The sequence below is a fragment of the Aythya marila genome, assembly GCF_965140915.1.
Source record: "Aythya marila genome assembly, chromosome: 3".
Classification (NCBI taxonomy): Eukaryota; Metazoa; Chordata; class Aves; order Anseriformes; family Anatidae; genus Aythya; species Aythya marila.
In genome coordinates this window covers 119,531,739-119,546,404 of record NC_139044.1, presented here as the reverse complement: position 1 = coordinate 119,546,404, position 14,666 = coordinate 119,531,739, and the positions used below count along the sequence as shown (strand labels likewise).

Below are 14,666 nucleotides of genomic sequence, written 5' to 3'. Positions count from 1 at the left end.
CAGGCAGGTGGTTTTCCCAGGGCGAGGCTCATCCCTTGCACTCCGGGTGTGCTGACCCCTGCGATTTCCCCAAATGCGGGAAACTCGACTGCATAATTTGTGGTAGTGGGGGACTGCGTTCGCGCTCTCCCCTGGTTGTGCGGTGCAAAGACAGAGCTGGTGTTGTTTTTCCTAGTAAAGTTGCGTTTTGTTTTCAGGCTTTTTCTGTGTTGTTTTTTGTAGTTTGTCGCTTTCTGCTTGCCCGTGCTTTTGGAGGCCTCGCTCCGTTTCCGCCCGCGGTCCCGGGGCCGTGTCCGCCTCCCCCCGTCGGGCCCCGCGCCGCATCCCCACTCGTGACCGCTCCCTCCCGGGGCGGGCGGTCCCGGCCGGGGGAGGCGCCGCGCGGAGCCGCCTCCCCTGCTCCCAGCCCCGCGTTTCCGCGCAGGCCCCGGGCCCTCGGCACCCCCCGTGCCCCGCGGGCGCCCCCGGCCGCCAGGTGCTCCAGGTGCAGCGGCCCCGGCCCGCCCCGCCCCGCCCCGCCGGGACCCTCCCGCCCCGGCCCGGCCCCGCCCCGGATCCTCCGCGCCGCCGCCGCCGCTGCCGCCCTGCACGCGCCTGGCTCGGGGCCGCCGCCGCCGCCGGAGCGCACGTGGAGCCGCCATGGGCTGCCTGGTGCTGCAGGACGGGGCCGTGCTGCGCGGCCGCGCCTTCGGGGCCGCCGCCGCCGCCGCCGGGGAAGTCGGTGAGTGCGGCCGGGCCGGGGCCGCGCTCCGCTCCCCTCCCGGAGGGGGCTGCCCAGCCCGGGAGCGGGGCCGGTGGGCGCTCGGGGCCGCCCCGTCCCGTCCCGTCCCGTCCCGTCCCGTCGCTCCCCCCTCCCCCGGCCGAGGGGCGCCGTGGCCGGGCCGGGGCTCGCGGGATGTGCGGGCACGGGGGGGGGGCCGGGACCGGCCGGGGGTCGCCGCCACGGCTCGGGCTCTGCTGTCCCCGCAGTGTTCCAGACCGGCGTGGTGGGCTACCCCGAGGCGCTGACCGACCCCTCGTACCGGGCGCAGATCCTGGTGCTCACCTACCCGCTCGTCGGCAACTACGGCGTGCCCCGCGACGAGGCCGACCCCTTCGGGCTGAGCCGGGTGAGGGCACGGCCGCCTCCCGGGGCGCTGCCGGTGCCGCTGCCAAATTTCGCCGCCCGCGGGCACGCGGCGGGGTGTGACGGCACGCGGCGGGCGGAGGCTGTGGCACGATGCCGCGGGCACCGGGCAGGGAGCGGGAGCGGGAGCGGGAGCACCCCTCTGCTCCGGGACCGAGGCGCTGCGGGGCCGGGTGCTGCTCTTGGGGTGGCTCCGTGTGCAGGGCGGGGGTCCCTGCCCCTGGGGCCGGGGGGCAGAGCGGCTCAAGGCCCCCGGGCCCTTCCCAGCCACTCAGCCGCCCCTGCCCCCAGGACAGAGTCCAGGTCCCGCTGCAGCAGCTCGGTGTCAGCCTCAGCCCCCGCTGTGCTGCCCCTGGGCCCCCTCCCGGTCAGGCGTCCCCAGCCTCCCTCGCGCTGCCGGCAGTTCTTGCCGTGCTGGGGACGCGTGGGTCCATCCCTGCTCTGGCTCTGTTAGGCTCTGCTCCCGGGGTCCAGAGCCCCCATCCCACACCACATCTGCCCTGTGCTGAGGGGTCCCACGGCTGTGCTGGCCTCCAGGCCCGGGGCTGTGGCCCAGCTGCACTTGGGGTCTGCCCACCCCATCTGGGGGCTCCCAAGGACCATGGCATCAGCCAGACCAAGCCTTGACCTTACTGGTCTGGGTGTGGCGTGAGACAGGGACAGTGCCAGCCCTGCCAGCGTGTCCTCACCATGTGGCCAGGGCAGGGGGGTCCCTATCTCTTAGGGCTTCCACAGCCCTGGGCTGTAGCTGTCCCACAGTGCCCTACAAGGTGGCCAGGCTGGGTACCCACGGGGTGCTGGTGGCCACGATCCCGGCCGTGCTCACACTCTGCTCCTGCAGTGGTTCGAGTCCAGCAAGATCCACGTGGCTGCCTTGGTGGTGGGCGAGTGCTCGGAGACCCCTAGCCACTGGAGCGCGTCCCGCTCCCTCGACCAGTGGCTCAAGGAGCAGAACATCCCTGGTCTGGCAGGTGGGGCTGGGGGCTGCGGGGTCGGGTGCAGGGGTAGGGGTGGAGCTGGGGGGCACCTAGGGTGCTGGGGCAGCGAGTTTGGGACCAGACCTGTCTCTGCGTTGGGATTTGCTCCCCAGGGCTCCACCCAGAGTTGGGGCGGTGAAGATGCTGGAGCATGGGGACCTGCTCGGGGTGGGATGGGGCTGCACGGCCGTGTCTCACGGCCCTTCTGCAGGGGTGGATACTCGGGCCCTAACAAAGAAGATCCGTGAGAAGGGGACGCTGCTGGGGAAGCTGGTGCCAGATGAGACCCTGGAGAACAGCCTCCCCTTTGAGGACCCCAACAAGCGGCATCTCGTGCAGGAGGTGTCACTGAAGGTATGGCCGGGGGGATCTGGGTGCCTGGTGCTGAGCTGTGCTGCAGGGCTCCTTGCAGCAGAGGGCCAGCCCCAGGCTGGGAGGGGGCCTGGGGTGATCGTCTGGTCCCCACACTCACCTTCCCCGCAGACACCCCGTGTGTTCAACCCGGGCGGATCCCTGCGGATCACCGCAGTCGACTGCGGCCTCAAGTACAACCAGGTCCGGTGCCTGTGCGAGCGGGGGGCGGCCGTCACCGTGGTTCCCTGGGACCATCCCCTGGACACCGCAGGTGGGGTGGGCCCGGCCAGGGGCTCCCAGGGCCCTGCAAAGGGGAGGATGGGATCTGGAGCAGGGGTTGTCTCCCGGGCTGGTGCTGGGGGCCTTGGGGAACCACATCCTGCCCCGTGACAGGGAGTTTGGGCACCTCGGTATCATACCCTGAGGTCATGGGGGCAGTGGTTCTGGGGGAGGGCCTCAATGAGATCCTGCAGGGGATGTGGTGGGGTGTGGGGCTAGGCCATCGTGATTGTGAGTGGGCTGGTGGTCAGTGGGTCTGGGATGCCTCTGCACAACCCTCCTTGGGAGTTGGTGAGGTTCTGCACTCGGGCTGCATCTCTGGTGGGCTGCTGGGCAGGGCCTGGGGCGATCCCTCTGCGACCCACAGGGAGCATGGGCTGGTGTCCCCTCTGTGACTCTGCTTCTGTCTGGGCACAGATTTCGATGGGCTCTTCATCAGCAACGGCCCCGGGGACCCGCAGCTCTGCCAGCAGACAGTGGCCGGCCTGCGCAGCGTGCTGGGGGCCCCCCAGCCCAAGCCCATCTTCGGGGTCTGCCTGGGGCACCAGCTGATCGCCTTGGCCATCGGCGCCCGCACCTACAAGATGAAGTGAGAGGGGTCTGGGGGAGGGCAGGCAGCCGGCGCAGGGTCCCGGCCGCCTGGGGGTGCCTGACGCCCCCTGACCCCGCTCCAGGTACGGGAACCGTGGGCACAACCAGCCCTGCCTGCACGAGGACACGCGGCGCTGCTTCATCACGGCGCAGAACCACGGCTTCGCGGTGGAGGCGGGCAGCCTGCCCCCCGGCTGGGCCCCGCTCTTCACCAACGCCAACGACCGCTCCAACGAGGGCCTCGTGCACGAGCACAAACCCTTCTTCAGGTGGGCGCGGGGTGGGAGCGGGGGATGGCCCCTGCGTGGGGCTGGGGTGCAGGTGCCTGACTGCCCCCCTGCAGCGTCCAGTTCCACCCTGAGCACCGTGCCGGCCCCACGGACCTGGAGGGGCTCTTCGATGTCTTCGTGGAGGCAGCGCGGGACCTGCAGCGGGGGGATGGCAGTGCCAAAACAGGTGGGCGTGGGGCACGAGGGTGCTGCTGAGCCCCCCGTGCCTGGGGCCACGCTGCACGAGGGGTGCTGTGCTCAGTGTGGGGTCTGTGCTCAGTGTGGGGTCTGCGGGGCAGTGGTCACATCTGTGGGGCTGTGTGTGGGGTCCGAGGTTGGGGCCCAGGGGCAGAGGGGCTGCGGGCTGTGGTTGTGGTGTGGGGGGCTCTGGGGCTGGGGCCGTGCCTGGGGGTGCAGCGTCGCTGGGCTCACGGCACCCCCTGTCCCCCGTCCCATCCCTTGCAGTGCGGCAGCGCCTGCAGGACTGGCTGGCGTACAGCGAGGTACCGGCTGCGGGGCAAGAGCCAGCCCGGCCCCGCAAGGTGCTGATCCTGGGCTCCGGCGGCCTCTCCATCGGGCAGGCCGGAGAGTTTGACTACTCGGGGTCTCAGGTGAGTGCCCTGCCAGGGGACGGGGTGGGCACGGGGCGGGGGGTCCAGGCTGCGAGCTGTGAGCCTGCCGCTCCCCCAGGCCATCAAAGCGCTGAAGGAGGAGAACATCCAGACGGTGCTGATCAACCCCAACATCGCCACGGTGCAGACCTCCAAGGGGCTGGCAGACAAGGTGTACTTCCTGCCCATCACCCCCGAGTACGTCACCCAGGTGAGCATCATGGGGCTGGGGGTCTCTGGGTGGTGGTACACTGCCTGGGGGGCAATGGAGGGGGTTGGAGGGTGCAGCCCCACTGAATGCGCACTGCTCCCCCCAGGTGATCCGCAATGAGCGCCCCGACGGGGTGCTGCTGACTTTCGGGGGGCAGACGGCCCTCAACTGCGGCGTGGAGCTCACCAAGGCCGGGGTGCTGGAGCGGTACCGCGTGCGGGTGCTGGGCACCCCCGTCGCCTCCATCGAGATGACGGAGGATCGCAAAGTCTTCGTGGAGAAGATGGAGGAGATCGGGGAGCACGTGGCGCCCAGCGAGGCCGCTGCCTCCCTGGAGCAGGTCTGGGGGCGTGCTGGGGGCAGTCACGGGGGGCAGGATGGGGGTCAGCCCCCGGGCAGGGTGCTGACCCCCGGTGTTGGTCTCTCTGCCCTCCCCAGGCGCAGGCAGCGGCCGAGCGGCTCGGGTACCCGGTGCTGGTGCGCTCTGCGTATGCCCTCGGGGGCCTGGGCTCCGGCTTCGCCAACAGCCGGGAGGAGCTGGTGGCACTGGTGAGCCAGGCCTTCACCCACACCTCCCAGGTCCTGGTGGACAAGTCCCTGAAGGGCTGGAAGGAGATCGAGTACGAGGTGGTGCGGGACGCCTACAACAACTGCGTCACGGTATGAGATGGGGCCGGGGAGCCCCCTGCCCCCCGGGGGGGCTGCTGCAGGGTGCGGGGGGCAGGGGCTCCCTGCTGTGCCCCCGCCCCAGGGGGGGCTCCCAGCCCCTTTCCTGACGTTGGCACAGCCGCTGCCCGGCAGGAAGGGTGCCCTGCTGTGCTCTGGGGCCGGCAGCACTGCGGCGTGGCAGGGGCTGGTGTTCAAGTCCTGGCTGTGTGGGGAGCCCCCGATGGTCCCCAGGGGATGGGGGGGGCAGGTGGGACCGTTCTGGGGCTCGGCGGAGCAGTGGGGTGGGAGCACAAATGGGGCCGTTGGGGCCACCTGCATTGACCCCCCGCTGCCAGGTGTGCAACATGGAGAACCTGGACCCGCTGGGGATCCACACGGGCGAGTCCATCGTGGTGGCACCCAGCCAGACCCTCAACGACACCGAGTACTTCATGCTGCGGCGCACGGCCGTGAAGGTGGTGCAGCACCTGGGCATCGTGGGCGAGTGCAACATCCAGTTTGCCCTGAACCCCGAGTCGGAGCAGGTGAGCGCAGCCCCCTGCGTGCCCCGTCCCCAAGCCCACCGGGACGGCCCTGGGGGAGCCTGGCTCGGGGTCCTGCCCACGCCGTGCCACGGGGCTGAGCCTCGCCTCGCTGCCCTGCGGCCCCCCCGTGTCAGCCACTTGCCTGGCTCCTGCCGGTCTTCTCCCAGTGCCGTGCAGGCCTGTGTGGTCCTCAGGCGGTCCCTGCCCCGTGGCAGTCGCTGCCCTCCCGTCTCCCATCCCAGCTGAGCTGCAGGGGGGGGCTGCGAGGGTCCCGTCCCGCGCTCAGCCCCCCTGCCTGCTCCTTGCAGTACTACATCATCGAGGTGAACGCCCGGCTCTCCCGCAGCTCTGCCCTGGCCAGCAAGGCCACCGGCTACCCCCTGGCGTACGTGGCTGCCAAGCTGGCCCTGGGCATCCCCCTGCCCGTCCTCAGGTAACGACGTCGCCGCTGGGGGCCAGGGGCAGACCTCGGACATCCCGAGTGCCCTGCGTGCAGGCCCCTGACGCCATCCCCTCCCCTCCCGTCCCCAGGAACTCGGTCACAAACTCCACCACTGCCAACTTCGAGCCCAGCCTGGACTACTGCGTGGTGAAGATCCCGCGCTGGGACCTCAGCAAATTCCTGCGCGTCAGCACCAAGATCGGCAGCTCCATGAAGAGCGTGGGTGAGCACGGCGGGGCCGGCGGCGCGGGGCGGCGCGCACGGGGCCGGGCTGCTCACGGCTCCCTCCGCAGGGGAGGTGATGGCCATCGGCAGGAACTTCGAGGAGGCTTTCCAGAAGGCGCTGAGGATGGTGGACGAGAACTGCGTGGGCTTCGACCACACCGTGAAACCAGCCTCGGATGTGGTGAGCGCTGGGGTCAACGGGGCGGAACGGCCGCCGGGTCGGTCGGGGGGGGCTGCGCCGCCAGCCAGGCCCCCCCCAGCCCCGCTCACCCCTCGGTGCTGCCAGGAGCTGGAGACGCCCACGGACAAGCGGATCTTCGTGCTGGCCGCGGCGCTGCGGGCCGGGTACTCCATCGAGCGCCTCTACGAGCTGACCAAGATTGACCGCTGGTTCCTGCACAAGATGAAGAACATCACGGACCACGCGGTGCTGCTGGAGGCGTACCGCGAGGAGCAGAGCACCATGCCGCCCGCCGTGCTGCAGCGCGCCAAGCAGCTGGGCTTCTCCGACAAGCAGGTGGCCTTGGCCGTGCTCAGGTGAGGGGGGGCGGCCCCGGCTCTGCTGCTGGTGCCGGCGTGGGGCCCGGCACTCACCCTGCCCCCTGCAGCACCGAGCTGGCCGTACGGAAGATGCGGCACGACCTGAAGATCCTGCCGGTGGTGAAGCAGATCGATACGGTGGCGGCCGAGTGGCCGGCCCAAACCAACTACCTGTACCTGACCTACAACGGCACCGAGCACGACCTGGCCTTCCGCGAGCCCCACGTCATGGTCATCGGCTCCGGCGTCTACCGCATCGGCAGCAGCGTCGAGTTCGACTGGTGTGCCGTGGGCTGCATCCAGGAGCTCCGCAAGGTTGGGCGGGCCCCAGCGCCCCACAGGCATCCGGGCAGGTGGTGGGAAACGTGGCCAGAGGATGGGGCTGGGGGTGGCCTCGGCTTCACCGTTCTGTCTGCCCCTGCAGATGGGGTTCAAGACGATCATGGTGAACTACAACCCCGAGACCGTAAGCACTGACTACGACATGTGCGACCGCCTCTACTTTGACGAGATCTCCTTTGAGGTGAGCGGGCTGGGGCCCTGCCCGCTGTGGGGCTGGGGTGGGGGCGTCCCGGGCCCTGTCCTCAGCGGGGCTGGTAGGGATGGGGACACCGCAGCCCCTTCCCAGCCAGCCCCCCGCCCCACGTGCAGGTGGTGATGGACATCTACGAGCTGGAGAACCCCGAGGGCGTGATCCTGTCCATGGGGGGGCAGCTGCCCAACAACATCGCCATGGCCCTGCACCGGCAGCAGTGCCGCATCCTGGGCACCTCCCCGGAGGCCATTGACTCGGCCGAGAACCGCTTCAAGTTCTCCCGCCTGCTCGACACCATCGGCATCAGCCAGCCCCTCTGGAAGGAGCTCTCTGACATGGAGGTGGGGGCGGCGGGGGTGACGGGCTGCCCGAGGGGACGGGCCCCGGGCACACCGGCTGAGGGTCCCTGCCTCTCCCGCAGTCGGCCAAGCACTTCTGCGGCAAGGTGGGCTACCCCTGCGTCGTGCGGCCCTCCTACGTGCTGAGCGGTGCGGCCATGAACGTGGCCTACTCGGACAGCGACCTGGAGAAGTTCCTGAGCAACGCCGTGGCCGTGTCCAAGGAGCAGCCCGTTGTCATCTCCAAGTTCATCCAGGAGGCCAAGGTTGGCCGGGGCTCCTGCAGCCCGGGGGTGGCTGCTGTGCCTCGAGAGCCAGGTCCTTCCTCGGCGCCTTGCCGGGCGGTGACCGTGTGCCTGCTCACAGGAGATCGACGTGGACGCGGTGGCCTGTGACGGCGTGGTGGTGGCCATCGCCATCTCGGAGCACGTGGAGAACGCCGGGGTGCATTCGGGCGATGCCACTCTGGTGACACCCCCTCAGGACATCACCCCCAAGACGCTGGAGCGCATCAAGGCAATCGTCCATGCCATCGGGCAGGAGCTGCAGGTCACCGGGCCCTTCAACCTGCAGCTCATCGCCAAGGTACCTCCAATGGGGCTGTGCCAGGGAGGGGTGCTGCGAGGACCCCCGCGGCCCCAGGACGCCCCTCACACCCGTCCCCTCTCCGCAGGACGACCAGCTGAAGGTGATCGAGTGCAACGTGCGCGTGTCCCGCTCCTTCCCCTTCGTCTCCAAGACCCTGGGGGTGGACCTGGTGGCCCTGGCCAGCCAGGTGATCATGGGCGAGGACGTGGAGCCTGTGGGGCTCATGACAGGCACGGGCATTGTTGGCGTCAAGGTGAGCGGGGCCCGGGCCGGGGCTGGGGGCTGCGTGTGGGCGGTCCCTGAGCCCTGCTCCGCCCCCCCCAGGTGCCCCAGTTCTCCTTCTCGCGCCTGGCGGGCGCCGACGTGGTGCTGGGCGTGGAGATGACCAGCACGGGCGAGGTGGCCTGCTTCGGGGAGAACCGCTGCGAGGCGTACCTGAAGGCCATGCTCAGCACCGGCTTCAAGATCCCCAAGAAGAACATCCTGCTGACCATCGGCAGCTACAAGGTGCGTGGGGCCGGGGCTGCGGGGCTGGGGCTGCGGCTGGGGGGTCCTGGTCCCCCCCCAGTGCCCTGACCAGCTGCGGTGGTGCTGCAGAACAAGAGCGAGCTGCTGCCCACGGTGCGGACCCTGGAGAGCCTCGGCTACAACCTGTACGCCAGCCTCGGCACGGCCGACTTCTACACGGAGCACGGCATCAAGGTGGGGGCTCGGGGCCCGGCGGGGGGGGCCGGGGGCGGCGCAGGGCTGTGACGGGGTGCTGCGGGCAGGTGATGGCGGTGGACTGGCACTTCGAGGAGGCCGACGGCAGCGAGGCCGGCGCCCGCGAGACGCAGCGCAGCATCCTGGACTACCTGGCCGAGAACCACTTCGAGATGGTCATCAACCTCTCCATGCGCAACTCGGGGGGGCGGCGTCTCTCCTCCTTCGTCACCAAGGGGTACCGCACCCGGCGCCTGGCCGTCGACTACTCGGTGCCACTGATCATCGACATCAAGTGCACCAAGCTCTTCGTGGAGGTGGGACCGGCCGCGAGCTGGGGACGGGCAGGGCAGGGGGGTGCCGGGGGTGCTGCAGGGTTGGCAACGTACGTGGGCTCTGCTATGGGCAGGAGGGCGGCTTCTGGGCTGGGGCTCGGGTGGGTGCCCTTGTCCTGGCCCCGTTGGAGCCTTGTCCACGCACACCCCTGGAGGACGCATCTAACCTGGCAGCTGCTGCTCCCACAGGCACTGGGCCAGATCGGGGCTGCCCCCCCACTCAAGATGCACGTGGACTGCATGACGTCCCAGAAACTCATCCGCCTGCCAGGTAGGTGGGGCTGGGGGCTCTGGGGGCAGCACGGGGCCAGGGGAGTACCCGGGGCAGCCCTGGGGACGGGGGCATTCCTGTCTGCCGCTGGCATCCCCTGCATCGGCCGCGTCCCTGCACACCGGCCCCTGCCTGGGGCCGCTGCTGCTGATGCTGCCCCGCTCCCCAGGGCTGATCGACGTCCACGTGCACCTCCGTGAGCCGGGCGGCACCCACAAGGAGGATTTTGCCTCGGGCACAGCAGCTGCCTTGGCCGGGGGCGTCACTATGGTGTGTGCCATGCCCAACACCAGCCCGGCCATCACCGATGCCACCTCCTTTGCCCTGGTGCAGAAGGTAAGGAGATGGCACTGCCACAGACCCACCGCCGTCCCCTCGTTGTGTGCTGCTGGGGCTGGCCGGGGAGGGCAGCCCCTGCCCGGCACCGACTGCATCCCACTGCCCGCAGCTGGCTGAGGCCGGGGCGCGCTGCGACTTCGCCCTCTTCCTGGGTGCTTCCTCGGACAACGCCAGCTCGCTGGGACCCCTGGCCGGGGCGGCTGCTGGGCTCAAGCTGTACCTGAACGACACCTTCTCCAGCCTGCGGATGGACGACGTGTCGCTGTGGATGGAGGTGAGCTGCCGCAGCGGGGGCTGGCGGGGGTCTTGGCGAGGGCGCCCGGTGCCCACCAGCCCCCTCTCCCCCAGCACTTCGAGCAGTGGCCGCGGCACCTGCCCATCGTGGCCCACGCAGAGGGGCAGACGGTGGCCGCTGTCCTGATGGTGGCCCAGCTGCACCAGCGCCCCGTGCACATCTGCCACGTGGCCCGCCGGGAGGAGGTGAGCGGGGGGCCCCAGGGTCCCGTCAGAGCAGCCCTCAGTGCGGGGGCGCGTGGCGCGGGGGGCTGCAGAGCTGCCCTCACCGTGGCCCCCCCAGATCCTCCTCATCAAGGCGGCCAAGCAGAAGGGGGTCCCGGTGACGTGCGAGGTGGCCCCGCACCACCTCTTCCTGTGCCGGGACGACCTGGGGCGCCTCGGGGCGGGCTGCGGGTCCGTGCGGCCGGCGCTGGGCACCCAGCAGGACGTGGAAGCGCTCTGGGAGAACATGGACACCATCGACTGCTTCGCCACCGACCACGGTTAGCCCCGAGGGACCGTGGGTGTGGGGTGGGGACGGCAGTGGGTCCTCGTGGGGCCAGGCATCGCGGCCCCGTCCCACGCTGACCGGCCCCATCTCGCAGCCCCACACACGCTGGAGGAGAAGCAGGGGCTGGAGCCGCCCCCTGGCTTCCCAGGCCTGGAGACCATGCTGCCGCTGCTGCTGACAGCCGTGTCCGAGGGGCGTCTCACCGTGGAGGACATCGTGCAGCGCCTCTACGAGAACCCCCGCAAGATCTTTGGGCTGCCGGCGCAGGAGGACACCTACGTGGAGGTGGGTCCCTGCCCCGCTGCCCGCCCCGGGTCCGGCCCCAGCACCTCTGACGTGTTCTCCCGGCAGGTGGACCTGGAGCAGGAGTGGGTCATCCCCAAACACACGGCCTTCTCCAAGGCCCGCTGGACGCCCTTCGAGGGCATGAAGGTGAAGGGGACGGTGCGGAGGGTGGTGCTGCGTGGGGAGGTCGCCTACATCGACGGGCAGGTGAGGCCCTTGCGCAGGTCCTGGGTGCTGCTCCCCTGCGCCTGGGGGGGTCGCCGAGCACCGGCCCCTCACCCGCTGTGCCTGCAGGTGCTGGTGCCCCCCGGCTACGGGCAGGACGTGAGGAAATGGCCCATGGGAGCCGTGCCCGTGCCACACATGGCCCCCGCCAAGGAGAGCGTGAAGGTACGGCGTGCAGCCGGCCGGGAGGGGCGGCCGTGCCCTGCCTGGCCCCGGCTCCAGCTCGGCCTCTCCCCGCAGACCCCCGAGCGGCCCAGGCACGCAGGGGCGGGCGAGACGCTGCGCGGCCGAGCCTCCAGCCCCCGCCGGGCCGGCCCCGTGGGCGAGGGGCGCTTCCACCTCCCGCCCCGCATCCACCGCGCCTCCGACCCCGGGCTGCCAGGTGAGGGGGGCGGCGCGGCGGGCAGGGGGGCGGCGGGGCAGCGAGCGAGCGGCCGTGGTGGGGCCGGGGCCGCGGCCAGGTGCCCCGCTGATGCCTGCCCTTGTGTCCCGTTCAGCGTTCCGGAGGCTGGGAGCCACGCACCGCCCGGGCGCCCGAGGCACCGGTAATGTTGGGGGGGGACTCACTCAGACAATGAGACGCGGCCGCGCTAATGGCACTAACCGCAGCCGATGAGTGCATCCCCTCCCCCAGGTGCCGCGCCGGCCCCGGGCTGCCTGTGCCGCCCCGGCACGGCCCCGTCTCTCGCCCCGTGTGGGGCCGGGTCCCTGGGACGGGGCACGGCGGCGCCCGCCTGCTCCCCTCCTGCCCCGGCCCCAGCCCGCGCGGCACCTCGGGGACCCCACGCTTGCCAGTGTGATTGGGGCTGCGTCCGATTGGGGTCCGTGGGGGGCGTGTGAGGGGCACAGCGCTGGGGCTTGGCCTCACGTCTCAGGGCAGCCATCACCCTGGGGTTGGGCCCGTGGTGCCTTCACCTGGTGCTGCTGAGGACGGCAGCGAGGGTGCCAGGAGTGCGGTGCCGTGCTGGAAGCACCCCTGCAGAGCAGGGCAGGGCTGCCGCAGCCCGCTGCCCTCTAACGCTGCTGTTCCCCTCTCCCGCCCCAGCTGAGGATGCCCGAGAAAAGGCCGGCAGGAAGGCAGCGGAGGCAGGTGGGTGCTGGGGGGGAACTGGGGGGCTGGGGACACCCGGCAGTGGGGGGCTGTGGGGGCTGCAGCGTGGCCGCCCACATGGGCTGACCGCTGGCTCTTGGTGCTGCAGACCCTGCTGCGATCCAGGACAGCCACGGCTACCCACCGGGACCCTTCCCACGCCAGGCGTCCCCCCAGGGTGCTCCCCACTTCCAGACCTCCCCGCTGCTGCACCCCCTCGTGGGGCAGCACATCCTCTCCGTCCGGCAGTTCTCCAAGGAGCAGGTGCCCAGGCTGGGGGCGGGTGCTGGTGCTGCGGGGCCGTGGGCACCTGCACAGGCGTGCGGGGGGCTCAGTGCCACGGAGTGAGCCCCGCTGAGCCCCCCCTCCTCGCAGATGTCGCACCTCTTCAACGTGGCGCACACCCTGCGCATGCTGGTGCAGAAGGAGCGGAGCCTGGACATCCTCAAGGTGAGCCGGGAGCGGGTGCGTGGGCGCCCCGTGCCTCCCCCACCATGCTCCCCGTGCTGACGCCGTGGCCCCGCAGGGCAAGGTGATGGCGTCGATGTTCTACGAGGCGAGCACGCGGACCAGCAGCTCCTTCGCCGCGGCCATGTGCCGCCTGGGCGGCTCCGTCGTGTCCTTCTCCGAGGCCACGTCCTCGGTGCAGAAGGGCGAGTCGCTGGCCGACTCGGTGCAGACCATGTGCTGCTACGCCGACGTGCTGGTGCTGCGGCACCCCCAGCCGGGCGCTGTCGAGGTGAGTGGGCCCGGGGGGCTGCGAGGCCCTGTGCTGCCCATGGCCGGGGCTGTGGGGCAGGGCTGTGCTCTGTTCCCTGCTGGGCGTAGGGGCAGGTCCTGCCCACGCTCAGCCTTGCCCGTGCCCCAGCTGGCTGCCAAGCACTGCCGCAAGCCCGTGATCAACGCCGGGGATGGGGTGGGGGAGCACCCCACGCAGGCACTGCTGGACATCTTCACCATCCGCGAGGAGCTGGGCACTGTCAACGGCATGACGGTGAGGTGCCGCGGGGCGGGGGACTGTGGGCACGGGCCCTGAGGTGCCACCCCGGGTCGTGCTGACCGCTCCCCGCAGATCACCATGGTGGGCGACCTGAAGCACGGGCGCACGGTGCACTCCCTGGCCCGGCTGCTCACCCAGTACCGCGTCAACCTGCGCTACGTGACGCCCCCCAGCCTCCGCATGCCGGCTGACATCACCGCCTTCGTGGCCTCCAAGGGCATCAAGCAGGTGAGGAAGGGGGTGCAGGGGGATGGGGGTGCACCCCCTCCCGGCCCCACTGATGGCGCTGCCCCCAGGAGGAGTTCGGGAGCATCGAGGAGGCGCTGCCGGACACCGACGTGCTCTACATGACCCGCATCCAGAAGGAGCGCTTCGAGTCCGCCGAGGAGTATGAGGCCGTGAGTGGGGGGCCTGGGGGGGGGGTCGGGGGTCCGGGCTGTGCGGGGGCGCGGGGCTGGCGCTGAGGGCTGCCCCCGCAGTGCTTCGGGCAGTTCGTCCTGACGCCGCACAGCATGACCAGGGCCAAGGAGAAGATGGTGGTGATGCACCCGCTGCCGCGCGTCAACGAGATCAGGTGCGGCCGGGGGGGTGGGAATGGGGCTGGGGGGGTCTTGGGGCTGGGGCCAGGGGGTCTCGGGGCTGGGGCTGGGGGGTCTCGAGGTGAGGGCCAGGTGGGACCAGGGGGCTCTTGGGGCTGGTGTTGGGGTGGGGCCAGGCGGGGGGGGGTCTGGGGGAGGTGAGGAGGGGCTGGGGGCGCTTGGGGGGCTCTTGGGGCCAGGGCCGGGGGGTCTCAGGGGCAGGGGAGGGAGGAGGGTCTGGGGGCCGGAGGGGTTGTGAGGGGCTGGGGGGCTCCCGGCCCCGGGGGTGTCGGGCTGGGGCCTGGGGGGCTCGAGGCCCGGGTGGGGGGGCTCTCAGGGCTGGGGCTGGGGGCTCTCGGGGCCGGGGGGGTCCCGGGGCCGGTGCTGGGGGGTCACTGGGGGTCTCTGGGGTGTGTGGGTGCCAGGGCGGGCCGGGGGCTCAGAGCCCCGGGGGTTGTTTCTGGGGGGACCGATTTTGGGGGCGCCGCCGGTGTCCCGGCCCGGCTCCCGGTGGTGACGTCACTTCCGCAGCGTGGAGGTGGACTCGGACCCGCGCGCCGCGTACTTCCGGCAGGCGGAGCAGGGCATGTACGTGCGCATGGCGCTGCTGGCCACCGTGCTGGGCCGCTACTGACGGCAATAAACCACGCCCCTCGCCTGACCCCGCCCCCGGCGTCTCACTCCGCCTCCATCGCCTGACCCCGCCCCACAGCGTCTGACCCCGCCCCTATCTCCTGGCCCCGCCCCCATCGCCCGGCCCCGCCCATCTCTCGGG

At 71.2% G+C, this 14,666-nt stretch overlaps 1 protein-coding gene across 3 annotated transcripts; it reads left to right on the top strand.

Annotated features, from left to right (window-relative positions):
* The first annotated feature begins 434 nt into the window (after positions 1-434).
* Positions 435-14,593, top strand: CAD (carbamoyl-phosphate synthetase 2, aspartate transcarbamylase, and dihydroorotase). 3 transcript variants are annotated; one of them, XM_082756858.1, is made up of 45 exons: positions 435-721; positions 970-1,109; positions 1,968-2,097; positions 2,315-2,457; positions 2,587-2,728; positions 3,154-3,325; positions 3,411-3,596; positions 3,671-3,783; positions 4,062-4,207; positions 4,287-4,418; positions 4,525-4,758; positions 4,857-5,078; positions 5,423-5,611; positions 5,920-6,044; positions 6,143-6,276; positions 6,347-6,459; positions 6,565-6,815; positions 6,887-7,133; positions 7,243-7,341; positions 7,470-7,694; positions 7,775-7,957; positions 8,058-8,276; positions 8,365-8,532; positions 8,604-8,786; positions 8,877-8,981; positions 9,050-9,298; positions 9,506-9,587; positions 9,757-9,923; positions 10,036-10,200; positions 10,275-10,406; positions 10,504-10,705; positions 10,808-10,998; positions 11,065-11,205; positions 11,293-11,388; positions 11,464-11,605; positions 11,721-11,768; positions 12,269-12,313; positions 12,423-12,577; positions 12,689-12,763; positions 12,840-13,052; positions 13,182-13,307; positions 13,386-13,541; positions 13,610-13,711; positions 13,793-13,887; positions 14,423-14,593. In XM_082756858.1, exons 1-45 carry the CDS (start codon positions 640-642, stop codon positions 14,523-14,525), a joined length of 6,768 nt encoding a protein of 2,255 aa, XP_082612984.1. In that variant the 5' UTR covers positions 435-639; the 3' UTR covers positions 14,526-14,593. The 3 variants fall into 3 exon arrangements, with proteins under 3 accessions (XP_082612984.1, XP_082612983.1, XP_082612982.1); XM_082756856.1 differs by lacking the exon at positions 11,721-11,768 and having other exon boundaries at positions 509-721; XM_082756857.1 differs by lacking the exon at positions 11,721-11,768 and having other exon boundaries at positions 6,347-6,815.
* Positions 14,594-14,666: the final 73 nt, after the last annotated feature.

What these genes read in the sequence shown, in the direction of transcription:
- CAD (XM_082756857.1), top strand. Translation starts at nt 640, where the DNA reads ATGGGCTGCCTGGTGCTGCAGGACGGGGCCGTGCTGCGCGGCCGCGCC. An exon ending in ACCCCTTCGGGCTGAGCCGG is followed by an intron (nt 1,110 to 1,967) that starts GTGAGGGCACGG and finishes CTGCTCCTGCAG; the next exon opens with TGGTTCGAGTCCAGCAAGAT. An exon ending in GCACTGTCAACGGCATGACG is followed by an intron (nt 13,308 to 13,385) that starts GTGAGGTGCCGC and finishes CGCTCCCCGCAG; the next exon opens with ATCACCATGGTGGGCGACCT.